The sequence below is a fragment of the Rana temporaria genome, chromosome 3 (assembly GCF_905171775.1).
Source record: "Rana temporaria chromosome 3, aRanTem1.1, whole genome shotgun sequence".
Taxonomy (NCBI): Eukaryota; Metazoa; Chordata; class Amphibia; order Anura; family Ranidae; genus Rana; species Rana temporaria.
This window is the reverse complement of record NC_053491.1, coordinates 14643826-14658383: the sequence shown is the minus strand read 5'-3', so window position 1 is coordinate 14658383 and position 14558 is coordinate 14643826. Positions and strand designations below refer to the sequence as shown.

The 14558-nt window shown below is 44.3% G+C and overlaps 1 protein-coding gene across 1 annotated transcript in view; it reads right to left on the bottom strand.

Annotated features, from left to right (window-relative positions):
• Positions 1-14027, bottom strand: part of IGDCC3 (immunoglobulin superfamily DCC subclass member 3) — a 256502-nt gene extending 242475 nt beyond the window's left edge. Inside the window, exon 1 of the mRNA XM_040341485.1 lies at positions 13913-14027. Within this exon, the coding sequence (XP_040197419.1) occupies positions 13913-13988 (76 nt within the window). The 5' untranslated portion in view covers positions 13989-14027. The remainder of the gene's footprint in view (positions 1-13912) is intronic.
• Between the last annotated feature and the right edge of the window lie 531 nt (positions 14028-14558).

Below are 14558 nucleotides of genomic sequence, written 5' to 3'. Positions count from 1 at the left end.
AGGGTTCTTTGCTGTAAGAGCGACAAGGATGTGGAATTCCCTTTCCACAGGCGGTGGTCTCAGCGGGGGGCATCTATCATTTAAAAAAACTATTAGATAAGCACCTGAATGCCCACAACATACAGAGATATACAATGTAATACTCACATACAATCACACACATAGGGGGGACTTGGACTTTTGACTTTTTTTCAACCTCACCTACTATGTAACTAAAAGGTAAATTCCCGGTCACCCATCATCAGCTCCGAGATTAGGCGAGACTGACTTCACATTTCACTATTGAATTGGCCCAATTGAAAATGACTTTTAAGGAATTCCGCATGAAAACTAAAGTGCTTTCTTCGTGTGCCTGGAGTTCTTCTTTAAGCTCAGTTGGAGTTTTGTGTCTCCGGTCACATCCTCAGCGCAGCGGCAGTACTGATGTTCTTTGTCTCGCACACTGAGAAGATCATTGGTCCTCAGACTACGGCACAGTTCTGCTTGTTGGTAAACAACACCTACTACCTTCCATATCATTGGTAGAATTGTCTGTCTCTCTGTAGACCCGTCCAATTCTCCGAGCCCGGGCACCAGGATCCGCTATGGACATTTACATTTCAGGTTCTTCTATCTCTATGAGTAGGTGTGTATATCTATCTATCTCCATATCTATCTATCTATCTATCTATCTATCTATCTATCTATCTATCTATCTATCTATCTATCTATCTATCTATCTATCTATCTATCTATCTATCTATCTCCATATCTATCTATCTATCTATCTATCTATCTATCTATCTATCTATCTATCTATCTATCTATCTATCTATCTATCTATCTATCTATCTATCTCCATATCTATCTATCTATCTATCTCCATATCTATCTATCTATCGATCTCTCTATCTATCTATCTATCTATCTATCTATCTATCTATCTATCTATCTATCTATCTATCTATCTATCTATCCATACATACATACACACACACACACACACACATACACACACACATATACACATATATATATATATATATATATATATATATACACACACACACATATATATATATATATACACACACACATACACATATATACAGTGAGGAAAATAAGTATTTGAACACCCTGCTATTTTGCAAGTTCTCCCACTTGGAAATCATGGAGGGGTCTGAAATTGTCATCGTAGGTGCATGTCCACTGTGAGAGACATAATCAAAAAAAAAAATCCAGAAATCACAATTTATGATTTTTTAACTATTTATTTGTATGATACAGCTGCAAATAAGTATTTGAACACCTGAGAAAATCAATGTTAATATTTGGTACAGTAGCCTTTGTTTGCAATTACAGAGGTCAAACGTTTCTTGTAGTTTTTCACCAGGTTTGCACACACTGGAGGAGGGATTTTGGCCCACTCCTCCACACAGATAAAAAAAGGTTTCCACATGGGGCCCTGGGGACCTCTAAGCCCTTTAATAAAAAACTATATATAGAAAATATATATATATATATATATATATATATATATATATATATATATATATATAAATGTAAATTTTTTTATAAAAAAAAAGGGGGGTTGCTATATATATATATATATATATATATATATATATATATATATATATATATATATATATATATATATATATTTATATATATATATATATATATATATATATATATATATATATAAATATATATATATATATATAAATTAAAAAAATATATACATTTTTTTTATAGAAAAATAAAAAAAGGGGGGGGTTGCCATCCGGGGCCCTGGGGGCCTTACGGACCCCTTACAGGTGTACTGCCTGTACCCCCCTGATGGCAGCCCTGCATACACACACATATATATATATATAAAATATGGACCCAGCACAACTCTCTGGGACTTTTCTTTGTCTGTATAATGAGGCTATTTATTAATATTGCTCGTCACCAAGTGTATTTGCAGAAAAAAAAAAAAAAAGGACAATGTTATTTTCCCAATAATAAGTTATATGAACCGAATGAGGCTTATTAAAAAAATAAAAAAATAAAAATCTCAGTATAAATGGAAGTGATGAGAATCAAAGAGCAATTGGTTGCGGGGGGTTCGGGACTTTGTGTGTTAGGCCCCATACACACCATAGAATCTATCCGCAGATAAATCCCATCAAATGGGTTTCTGCTCGTCTGTACAGACTTACCGGATCCATCCGTCCAAAGGGATTCCCCGCACGCGTCGTAATGATTTGACGCATGCGTGGAATTCCTTATATGACAGCGTCGCGCCCGTCGCCGCGTCATAATAGCGGCGACGGCGCGACACGTCATCGGCAGAGGATTTCAGCGCGGATTTCAATGCGATGGTGTGTACACGCCATCGCATAGAAATCTTCTGAAATCCTCGAGAGGATTTATCCGCGGATACGGTCCGCTGGACCGTATCTGCGGATAAATCCTCGCGTGTGTATGGGGCCTCTCGTGTGTATGGGGCCTAACATGCAGCCAAGGAGACCCAACGGCATAAAACGTGTCTGGTGTACAATCCATTATTCCTCATATCGGGGATGGAGGCACATTCCTTGGCCTCATATAAAGTCCCAAATCCTTTTTTTTTCCTTTTTCATTGAGAATCAATCAGATTTTTATTTTTATTTTTTCAAGTAAGGTGTGCATTGTGATTGGCTGCTATAAGCAATTGCGCTTTGCACTGTAGCAAGCCTGAAGCATCTCTTCAAATCCCCAATAACGGAGTCGTCCCCCCCCCCCCCTCTCCTTGCCGAATTCTGAGCATTTTAGCAACCTTCCCTCATCCACTATAAATTCTGTGTGTCACCCGCCACCATCCCTCAGGCCTGGGAATCCAATACAGAGCTCATCTGAGCAGGTGTGCTTGAATGGGCAGAATAAAGCTTTTGTGCTCCTGTAATGCGGAACGTGTCCACTGGGGGCAGCACACAGGGTGGATCTGACAAATCCCCTCTACATTCAACCCTGCTATTAACCCTGCGCCTGCCAAACTGTCCAGGGGCACCACAGCTCACTGCAATTACATTTCAAAGAGAGGAGATCCCTGGGGGGGGGGGGGGCCTTGGGGGGTTCAGTCATTATTCTCCATGTGTGCCAAGATGAAAGCTGATCTTGTTAAACAACATCCTATTTCCAAAACAATGAGTAGCCTTATGAACAGCATCCTCCTCCCGAAATATGTGTGGCCCCATGCGCAGCATCCTCCTCCCAAAATATGTGTGGCCCCATGCGCAGCATCCTCCTCCCAAAATATGTGTGGCCCCATGCGCAGCATCCTCCTCCCGAAATATGTGTGGCCCCATGCGCAGCATCCTCCTTCCAAAATATGTGTGGCCCCATGCACAGCATCCTCCTCCCGAAATATGTGTGGCCCCATGCACAGCATCCTCCTCCCGAAATATGTGCGGCCCCATGCGCAGCATCCTCCTTCCGAAATATGTGTGGCCCCATGCGCAGCATCCTCCTCCCAAAATATGTGTGGCCCCATGCACAGCATCCTCCTCCCGAAATATGTGTGGCCCCATGCACAGCATCCTCCTCCCAAAATATGTGTGGCCCCATGCGCAGCATCCTCCTCCCAAAAAATGTGTGGCCCCGTGCGCAGCATCCTACTTCCAAAATATGTGTGGCCCCATGTGCAGCATCCTCCTCCCGAAATATGTGTGGCCCCATGCGCAGCATCCTCCTCTTAAAATATGTGTGGCCCCATGCACAGCATCCTCCTCCCAAAATATGTGTGGCCCCTTGCACAGCATCCTCCTCCCAAAATATGTGTGGCCCCATGCACAGCATCCTCCTCCCAAAATATGTGCAGCCCCATGCGCAGCATCCTCCTCCCAAAATATGTGTGGCCCCATGCACAGCATCCTCCTCCCAAAATATGTGCAGCCCCATGCACAGCATCCTCCTCCCAAAATATGTGTGGCCCCATGCACAGCATCCTCCTCCCAAAATATGTGCAGCCCCATGCGCAGCATCCTCCTCCCGAAATATGTGTGGCCCCATGTACAGCATCCTCCTCCCAAAATATGTGTGGCCCCATGCGCAGCATCCTCCTCCCAAAATATGTGTGGCCCCATGTACAGCATCCTCCTCCCAAAATATGTGTGGCCCCATGCGCAGCATCCTCCTCCCAAAATATGTGTGGCCCCATGCACAGCATCCTCCTCCCAAAATATGTGCAGCCCCATGCACAGCATCCTCCTCCCAAAATATGTGTGGCCCCATGCACAGCATCCTCCTCCCAAAATATGTGCAGCCCCATGCGCAGCATCCTCCTCCAGAAATATGTGTGGCCCCATGTACAGCATCCTCCTCCCAAAATATGTGTGGCCCCATGCGCAGCATCCTCCTCCCAAAATATGTGTGGCCCCATGTACAGCATCCTCCTCCCAAAATATGTGTGGCCCCATGCGCAGCATCCTCCTCCCAAAATATGTGTGGCCCCATGCACAGCATCCTTCTTCCAAAATATGTGTGGCCCCTTGCACAGCATCCTCCTCCCAAAATATGTGTGGCCCCATGCGCAGCATCCTCCTCCCAAAATATGTGTGGCCCCATGCACAGCATCCTCCTCCCAAAATATGTGTGGCCCCATGCACAGCATCCTCCTCCCAAAATATGTGCAGCCCCATGCGCAGCATCCTCCTCCAGAAATATGTGTGGCCCCATGTACAGCATCCTCCTCCCAAAATATGTGTGGCCCCATGCGCAGCATCCTCCTCCCAAAATATGTGTGGCCCCATGTACAGCATCCTCCTCCCAAAATATGTGTGGCCCCATGCGCAGCATCCTCCTCCCAAAATATGTGTGGCCCCATGTACAGCATCCTCCTCCCAAAATATGTGTGGCCCCATGCACAGCATCCTCCTCCCAAAATATGTGTGGCCCCATGCACAGCATCCTTCTTCCAAAATATGTGTGGCCCCTTGCACAGCATCCTCCTCCCAAAATATGTGCGGCCCCATGCGCAGCATCCTCCTCCCGAAATATGTGTGGCCCCATGCACAGCATCCTCCTCCCAAAATATGTGTGGCCCCATGCACAGCATCCTCCTCCCAAAATATATGTGGTCCCATGCACAGCATCCTCCTTCCAAAATATGTGTGGCCCCATGCGCAGCATCCTCCTCCCAAAATATGTGCAGCCCCATGCACAGCATCCTCCTCCCAAAATATGTGTGGCCCCATGCACAGCATCCTCCTCCCAAAATATGTGCAGCCCCATGCGCAGCATCCTCCTCCCGAAATATGTGTGGCCCCATGTACAGCATCCTCCTCCCAAAATATGTGCAGCCCCATGCGCAGCATCCTCCTCCCAAAATATGTGTGGCCCCATGCACAGCATCCTCCTCCCAAAATATGTGTGGCCCCATGCACAGCATCCTTCTTCCAAAATATGTGTGGCCCCTTGCACAGCATCCTCCTCCCGAAATATGTGTGGCCCCATGCACAGCATCCTCCTGCCAAAATATTAACCCCTATACACAACATCCTCTTGTTAAAAAATTAGTAGCCTTCTATACAGAATATTTTTTCCAAAAATGAGTAGCCCTAGACATATGGGGGCATATTCTTAAAGATCTGAGGCGGCGGAACGTATGTCCTTTACTTAACGCCGCCGCAAGTTTAAGTGGCAAGTGCCTGATTCCCAAACCACTTACCTGTAAACTTGCGGCGGCGTCGCGTAAAGTCCACCCGCGCAAGCCCTCCTAATTCAAATGATCCTGGTAGGGGGCGTGGATCATTTAAATTAGGCGCGCTCCCGTGCCGATCGTAATGCGCATGCTCCGTCGGGTAAATTACCCGACGTGCATTGCGCTAAATGACGTCTCACGGACGTCATTTGTTTTGACTGTAACGTAAATGGCGTCCAGCGCCATTCACTGACGACTTACGCAAACAACGTTAAATTTTCAAATTTCGACGCGGGATCGACGGCCATACTTAACATTGAGTGCGCCACCTAGGGGGCATGTTTATCTTTACGCCGCGTATCGCTTACGGAAACAACGTTAAAACACTACGGCGGGCAAGCGTACGTTAACTAGTCATTTGCGTAACTAGTCATTTGCATATTCTACGCTGACCGCCACCTAGCGGTCAGCGTAAATATTGTAGCCTAAGATACAACGGCGCAGGCCGTCGTATCTTAGGCATGTTTAAGTGTATCTCAGTTTGAGAATACACTTAAACATAGGATCGGACTTACGTCGGCGTATCTGCTGATACGCTGGCGTAAATTATTTGAGAATATGGCCCAGAATTCCTTTTCCAATTTTTTTTTAAATAGCCCTATACACAACATCCTCTTAATAAAAAAAGAAAAAAAAAAAAGAAAAATGAGTAGCTCTATATACAGCATCCTCTTAAAAAAAAAAAAAAATAGTAGCAGCAGTCCTATACACAGCGGGCCAGATTCTCTAAGATCCTGCGGCGGCGTCGCGTAAGCCATTTACACTACGCCGCCCCAACTTACAGGAGCAAGTGCTGTATTCCCCAAACACTTGCTCCGTAGTTTGGGGCGGCGTAGTGTAATTGGCCCGGCGTACCCCCGCGTAATTCCAAGGGGGCGGCTTGTATTTAAATTAAGCGCGCCCCCGTGCCGTTGGAACTGCGCATGCGCCGGGCTTAAAATAGCCCAGTGCGCATGCTCCAGTTCTCTACGGAAAACGTCAATGACGCCGACGTGTGCGTCATTGACGTAAAGTCGTATTCAAGAACGACTTAGTAAAATTACGTACCCGACGGGAAAAGACGACGCGGACCCGACGCCATACTTAACATGGCCTACGTGGGACTGGCGTAAGGTTACCCCTCATATAGCAGGGGTAACCTTATGCTTACGCAAACGACGTTAGCGACGGTTACGCGACGCGATTTCGTTCGGGAATCGGCGTATCAGGCTCATTTGCATAAACAAATGAGACCTGAACGTAAACGCCCACCTAGCGGCCGGCGGCGAATTACATTTAGGATCCGACAGTGTAAGTGACTTACACTAGTCGGATCCTAGCCTAAATCCGGCGTATCTTGTTTTGTGAATACAAAATAATGATACGCCGGCGGGAAATTCGATTTACGCCGGTGTATCAGTAGATACACCGGCGTAACTTGTTTGACAATATGGCCCAGCATCCTCTGCCAAAAAAATTAGTAGCCCTATACAAAGCATCTTTTTTCCCAAAAACAATTGAGTAGCTCTATACACAGCATCCTCTTTCTAAACAAAACAAAAATGAGTAGCCTTATACACAGCATCCTCTTTAAAAAATAAATAAAAATTAGTAACCCTATATACAGCATCCTCTTCCAAAAAAAAATAGTAGCCCTACACACAGCATTTTTTTTTCCAAAAATGAGAAGCCCCCATGCACAGCATCCTTTTTCCAAAAACAAATGAGTAGACTTATACACAGAGGGCCAGATTCTCGTAGACTGCCGTATCTTAGCGGGGGCGTAATGTATCCGATTTACATTACGCTGCCGCAACTTACACGGGCAAGTGCTGTATTCTCACTTGCTCCGTAAGTTGCGGCGGCGTAGCGTAAATCGGCCGGCGTAAGTCCGCCTAATTCAAATGTGGAAGGGGGGCGTGTTTTATGTTAAACTACTGTGACCCGACGTGATTGACGTTTTTCACGAACGGCGCATGCGCCGTCCGTGGAAATCTCCCAGGGTGCATTGCTCCTAATACGCCGCAAGGACGTCATTGGTTTCGACGTGAACGTAAATGACGTCCAGCCCCATTCATGGACGACTTACGCAAACGACGTAACTTTTTAAATTTCGACGCGGGAACGACGGCCATACTTATCATTGGCTGCGCCTCATATAGCAGGGGCAACTTTACGCCGGGAAAAGCCTAACGTAAACGTCGTAACTTTACTGCGTCGGCCGCGCGTACGTTCGGGAATTCGCGTATCTAGCTAATTTGCATACTCGACGCGGAAATTGACGGAAGCGCCACCTAGCGGGCAAAAAAAAAATTGCAGTTACGATCCGACGGCGTAAGAGACTTACGCCTGTCGGATCTAATGGATATCTATGCGTAACTGTTTCTAAGAATCAGACGCATAGATACGACGGGCCAGATTAGGACTTACGACGGCGTACATGGCGCTGCGCCATCGTAAGTCCTTTAAGAATCTGGGCCAGAGAATTTCCTTTCCAAAAAGTAAAAAATTTAAAATAGCCCTATACACAACATCCTCTTTAAAAAAAAAAAAAAAAAATGTGCATCCTTTTTCCAAAAATAAGAAGCCCCCATGCACAGCATCCCATTTCTAAAAAAAAAAAGCCCTATAATCATCATCCTCTTTCCCCCAAATTAAGTCACATTATCCTCTTGCTAAAAATATAAAAAAAATTAGTAGCCTTACACACAGAATCCTTTTTCTAAAAGCAATTGAGTAGCCCTATACACAGCATACTCTTTCTAAAAAAAAAGAAAAAATAGGAGACCTATAATCAGCATGCTTTTCCCAAATAAAAAGTAGCCATATACACAGCATCCTCTTTCTAAAATAAATACATAATAATAATAATAATAATAATAATAATAATAAAGTAGCCTTACACACAGCATCATCTTTCCAAATAATAAGTAGCCCTATACACAGCATCCTCTTTCTAAAGATATATATATATATATATATATATATATATATATATATATATATATATATATATATATATATATATATATATATTTGTTTTTAAAGTAGCCTTATACACAGCGTCCTCTTTCCAAATAATAAGTAGCCCTATAATAAGCGTCCTCTTTCCAAAAATAAATAGTAATATACACAGCATCCTCTTTCTGAAATAAAGAATAAATAAAAAAAGTAGCCTTACACACAGCATCCTCTTTCTAAAAAATAATAATAAATAAGTAGCCCTATAATCAGCATATTCTTTGCAAATAATAAGTAGCCCTATAATCAGTGTCCTCTTTCCAAAAATAAATAGTAATATACACAGCATCCTCTTTCTGAAATAAAAAATAAATAAATAAAAAAGAAATAAAAAAGTAGCCTTACACACAGCATCCTCTTTTCAAATAATAAGTAGCCCTATACACAGCATCCTCTTTCTAAAAAATAATAATAAATACGTAGCCCTATAATCAGCATATTTGTTACATATTCGTTACAAATAATAAGTAGCCCTATAATCAGCATCCTCTTTCCAAATAAATTAGTAACCCTATACACAGACTTCTCTGTGTCTAGCCTTATAATCAGCATCCTCTCTCCAAAATAAATGAGTAGCCCCATACACAGCATCGTGGTTCTCTCTCTGAAAATTAGTAGCCCTATACAGTATCCCCCCCACCCCACCCATCCACCACCTCAAAAAATGAGTACTCCTATACACAGCATCAGCATTCCAAAAACTAGTAGCCCTATATATCCCCCCCCCCCTCCACAAAAAAATGAGTAGCATCCCCCTTTAAAAAATGAGTAGCCCTATACAGTACCCCCCACACAAAAAAGGAGATGTCCCATTCACAGAATTTCCCTTCCAGAAATTAGGAGCCCCATACAGTATGCCCCCTCACACACACACACACACACACACAAACAAATGAGTAGTCCTTTACACAGCATTCCCCTTCCATAAACTAGTAGCCCAATACAGTACCCCCCCCCCCCCCACACACAAAAAAATTAGTAGTCCTATACACAGCATCAGCATTCCAAAAACTAGTAGCCCTATATATCCCCCCCTCCCCTCCACAAAAAAACGAGTAGTCCTATACACAGCATTCCCCTTCCATAAACTAGTAGCCCAATACAGTATTCCCCCCCCCCCCCCCACAAAAAAATGAGTAGTCCTATACACAGCATCAGCATTCCAAAAATGAGTAGTCCTTTACACAGAATTCCCCTTCCAGAAATTAGGAGCCCCATACATTATCACCCCCCCACCCACAAAAAATGAGTAGTCCTATACACAGAATTCCCCTTCCAAAAACTAGTAGCCCAATACAGTACCCCCACCCACAAAAAAATGAGTAGTCCTATACACATCATCAGCATTCCAAAAACTAGTAGCCCTATATATCCCCCCCCCCCCTTCACAAAAAAAATGAGTAGTCCTTTACACAGAATTCCCCTTCCAGAAATTAGGAGCCCCATACAGTATCCCCCCCCCCCCACCCACAAAAAATGAGTAGTCCTATACACAGCATTCCCCTTCCAAAAACTAGTAGCCCAATACAGTACCCCCACCCACAAAAAAATGAGTAGTCCTATACACATCATCAGCATTCCAAAAACTAGTAGCCCTATATATCCCCCCCCCCCCTTCACAAAAAAAATGAGTAGTCCTATACACAGCTTTCCTCTTCCAAAAATGAGTAGCCCTATACAGTACCCCCCCCCCCCTACAAAAATGAGTAGTCCTATACACAGCATCAGCATTCCAAAAATGAGTAGTCCTTTACACAGAATTCCCCTTCCAGAAATTAGTAGCCCCATACATTATCACCCCCCCCACCCACAAAAAAATGAGTAGTGCTATACACAGCATACACATTCCAAAAATGAGTAGTCCTATATATCCCCCCCCCCCCAAAAAAAAAATAGTAGTCATTTACACAGCATGCTTTTTTCCAATCATATGACTAGCCCTATAGACTAGAACAGAATTCTCTTTCCAAAATAGATTCTAGCCATAGACATAACACTTCTTTCCAATAAAACATGAGCAGCCCTAAAGCATTCTCTTTTGAAAGATAAAAATAATTTTTTGTATCTCTCTATGTATCTATCTATATCCATATCTATCTATCTCTATATGTCTATCTATCTATCTATCTATCTCTCTCTCTATCCATATCTATCTATCTATCTATCTGTCTATCTATCTATCTATCTATCTATCTATCTATCTCTATCTATCTATCTATCTATCTATCCATATCTATCTATCTATATCTATTGATATATCTATATATAGATAAGTCTCTCTCTCTCTCTCTCTCTCTCTCTCTCTCTCTCTCTCTCTCTCTCTCTCTCTCTCTCTCTCTCTTTCTATATATATATATATATATATATATATATATATATAGATATATATATATATATATAGATATATCTATAGAGATAGATAGATAGATTTCTTATAATAAGGGGGCATTAACCATTTCTATGCATTGGTATTGATATTCATGATGCCATTTAAGCAAATGGGAGGGGGGGGGGGGGGGGGGGGGTTCTAAAAAAGAAGTGAATGAATAAAATCTGTAGAAATCCTAATTATGGGGGGGGGGGGGGTTGTAATAGTGAACTCTCACACAAAGGGAACCTTGCATCTCTTTGGCAGGATGCAGCTTGTAGAGAAGAGCAGGCAGTGTGGAGCATGGGCACATCCACATGTCATCACCCATGCACGCGCTGCACCCATTATTTATCTGTACAAAGAAGCAGCACATTCATTCAGCAGCAGACAGATCAATGGGAATATATATTTACCCCCCAGGAGGCTCATTATCTGAAACAAATCCTAAAAAATAAAATGTGGGGGGGGGGGGGGTTCATATTTAGATTTTTTTTTTTTTTTAGGATGGTGGTGGGTTGCATGGAAGGAAGCGCATGCAGCCCGCTGTGTATTCCCTTCCTCCGGTTATTTATTGCTCCTTGGCACAATTCCCTGCTGCTGGGAGACTTGTTGACACAGCCATGTGCTCTCCTACTAGACAGCTTTACACACCAGGATGGGAGACAATGCTCTGCCCCATCCACTGGCACTACAAAGAGATGTTATGATGAGGCTGCCATGGCAACGGGACACTAAGGACCTCCAAGTCATTTTAAGGGAGGGGTGTGGGGGGGGGGGGGGGGTGTTACTGCAAGATGCTGCAGAGCAATGTGGCATTGATGGGTCCACACTCTGGAAATCTAAAGGCAGACAGTGGGTGTGTGTGACATGCAACTGTGCAGACAATGCTGCTGGGAGAGAGACACCAGACAGCGCCCCCCCCCCCAATTCAAAGTTTACACTCTGCATCATATTAAGGTTCCATTTTACAATCAATATACCTAAAATAACAAAAGGAGAAGGGCTGAGGCATGACTTCCTGGACCATTGCAATGAGCTGATTGCAAGCTCTTGGGCTCAGTTTTTTTTTTCATGCACAACATAGATGACACCCCCCCCCCCCCCCAATTCAAAGTTTACAATCTGCATCATATTGGGGTTACATTTTACAATCCAGATCCCTCAAATAACAAAAGGAGAAGGGCTGAGGCATGATTGCAGTGAGCTGATTGCAAGCTCTTGGGCTCAGGTTTTTTTATTTCCCCATGCATGACATAGATGACATACCCCCCCCCCCCCCCCCCCCCCCCCCAATTCAAAGTTTACACTCTGCATCATGTTAAGGTTACATTTTACAATCCAGATTCCTAAAATAACAAAAGGAGAAGGGCTGAGGCATGACTGCCTGGACCATTGCACTGAGCTGATTGCAAGCTCTTGGGCTCAGGTGTTTTTTTTCATGCACAACATAGATGACACCCCCCCCCCCCCCCCCCCAAATATTAGGCTTACATCTTACAATCCAGATTCCTAAAATAACAAAAGGAGAAGGGCTGAGGCATGACTGCCTGGACCATTGCAATGAGCTGATCGCAAGCTCTTGGGCTCAGTTTTTTTTTCATGCATGACATAGATGACATCCCCCTCCCCAATTCAAAGTTTACACTCCGCATCAGATTAGGTTTACATTTTACAATCCAGATTCCTAAATAACAAAAGGAGAAAGGCTGAGGCATGACTGCCTGGACCATTGCAATGAGCTGATTGCAAGCTCTTGGGCTCAGTTTTTTTTCATGCATGACATAGATGACACCCCCCCTCCCCCAATATTAGGCTTACATCTTACAATCCAGATTCCTAAAATAACAAAAGGAGAAGGGCTGAGGCATGACTGCCTGGACCATTGCATTGAGATGATTGCAAGCTCTTGGGCTCAGGTGTTTTTTTTTCATGCATGACATAGATGACACCCCCCCCCCCAAATCAAAGTTTACAATCTGCATCTTATTGGGGTTACATTTTACAATCCAGATTCCTAAATAACAAAAGGAGAAGGGCTGAGGCTGAGGAATGACTTCCTGGACCATTGCAATGAGCTGATTGCAAGCTCTTGGGCTCAGTTTTTTTTCATGCACAACATAGATGACACCCCCCAATTCAAAGTTTACAATCTGCATCATATTGGGGTTACATTTTACAATCCAGATCCCTAAAATAACAAAAGGAGAAGGGCTGAGGCATGATTGCAGTGAGCTGATTGCAAGCTCTTGGGCTCAGGTTTTTTATTTCCCCATGCATGACATAGATGACATACCCCCCCCCCCCCCCCATTCAAAGTTTACAATCTGCATCTTATTGGGGTTACATTTTACAATCCAGATTCCTAAAATAACTAAAGGAGAAGGGCTGAGGCATGACGGCCTGGACCATTGCAATGAGCTGATTGCAAGCTCTTGGGCTCAGGTGTTTTTTTTTCATGCATGACATAGATGACACGCCCCCCCCCCCCCCCCCCCCCCCCCCCCAAATATTAGGCTTACATCTTACAATCCAGATTCCTAAATAACAAAAGGAGAAAGGCTGAGGCATGACTTCCTGGAACCTTGCAGTGATTGCAAGCTCTTGGGCTCAGTTTTTTTTTCATGCATGACATAGATGACACCCCCCCCCCCCAATTCAAAGTTTACACTCTGCATCATATTGGGGTTACATTTTACAATCCAGATTCCTAAAATAACAAAAGGAGAAGGGCTGAGGCATGACTGTCTGGACCATTGCATTGAGCTGATTGCAAGCTCTTGGGCTCAGTTTATTTCCCCATGCATGACATACAACAAGTTGCTGAGTTCACTCACCCAGGATGGAGGTGATCAGCCCCAGTGACAGCCCGACAGACCAGCAGCAGCAGCAGCTTCTTCCACCACCAGCCATACTGATGATGACACTTTGTAACAATCCACCCTCCCAAAAAAAAAAGAAAGAAAGAAAGAAAGAAAGAAATTCAGCAAAATGTTACAATGTTGCAGCTGCACAAAGAGATCCAGCGGGGAGGGGAGCTGCGGGGGAAGCTGCAGGGAGATGCGGGGACACGGCTACAGCACTCCGCACATGGATGGAGGAAGATCGGCAGCATCCCGTGTGCAGCCCATCCGCATGTGTGCGACTGTGTGCGGACGGGCAGCAGGTCCCCCCTCTCCTCCTCCTCCTCCTCCTCCTCCTCCCAGCTCAGTCCTCTGGAGGCCCTTTCTGGGGAACAAAAGAGGCAGCCTCTGCTCTCCCTGCCTGGACACTTTGTCAGCCTGCGATCAAATGGGGGGATCTGTCGCAGATTTGGAGGGGTGGGTGGGGGGGGGCTTTACCTATTGGGTGCACAGCAATCAGAGGATGGGGGGGGGGGGGCACTCAGTGACATGAACTCCATTCATAATGAAGGGTCTGAAACTTTGATGTGACAGGAGCTGCTGGGACTTCTCCCCAACAAAGGGACATGGAGGATTTGGG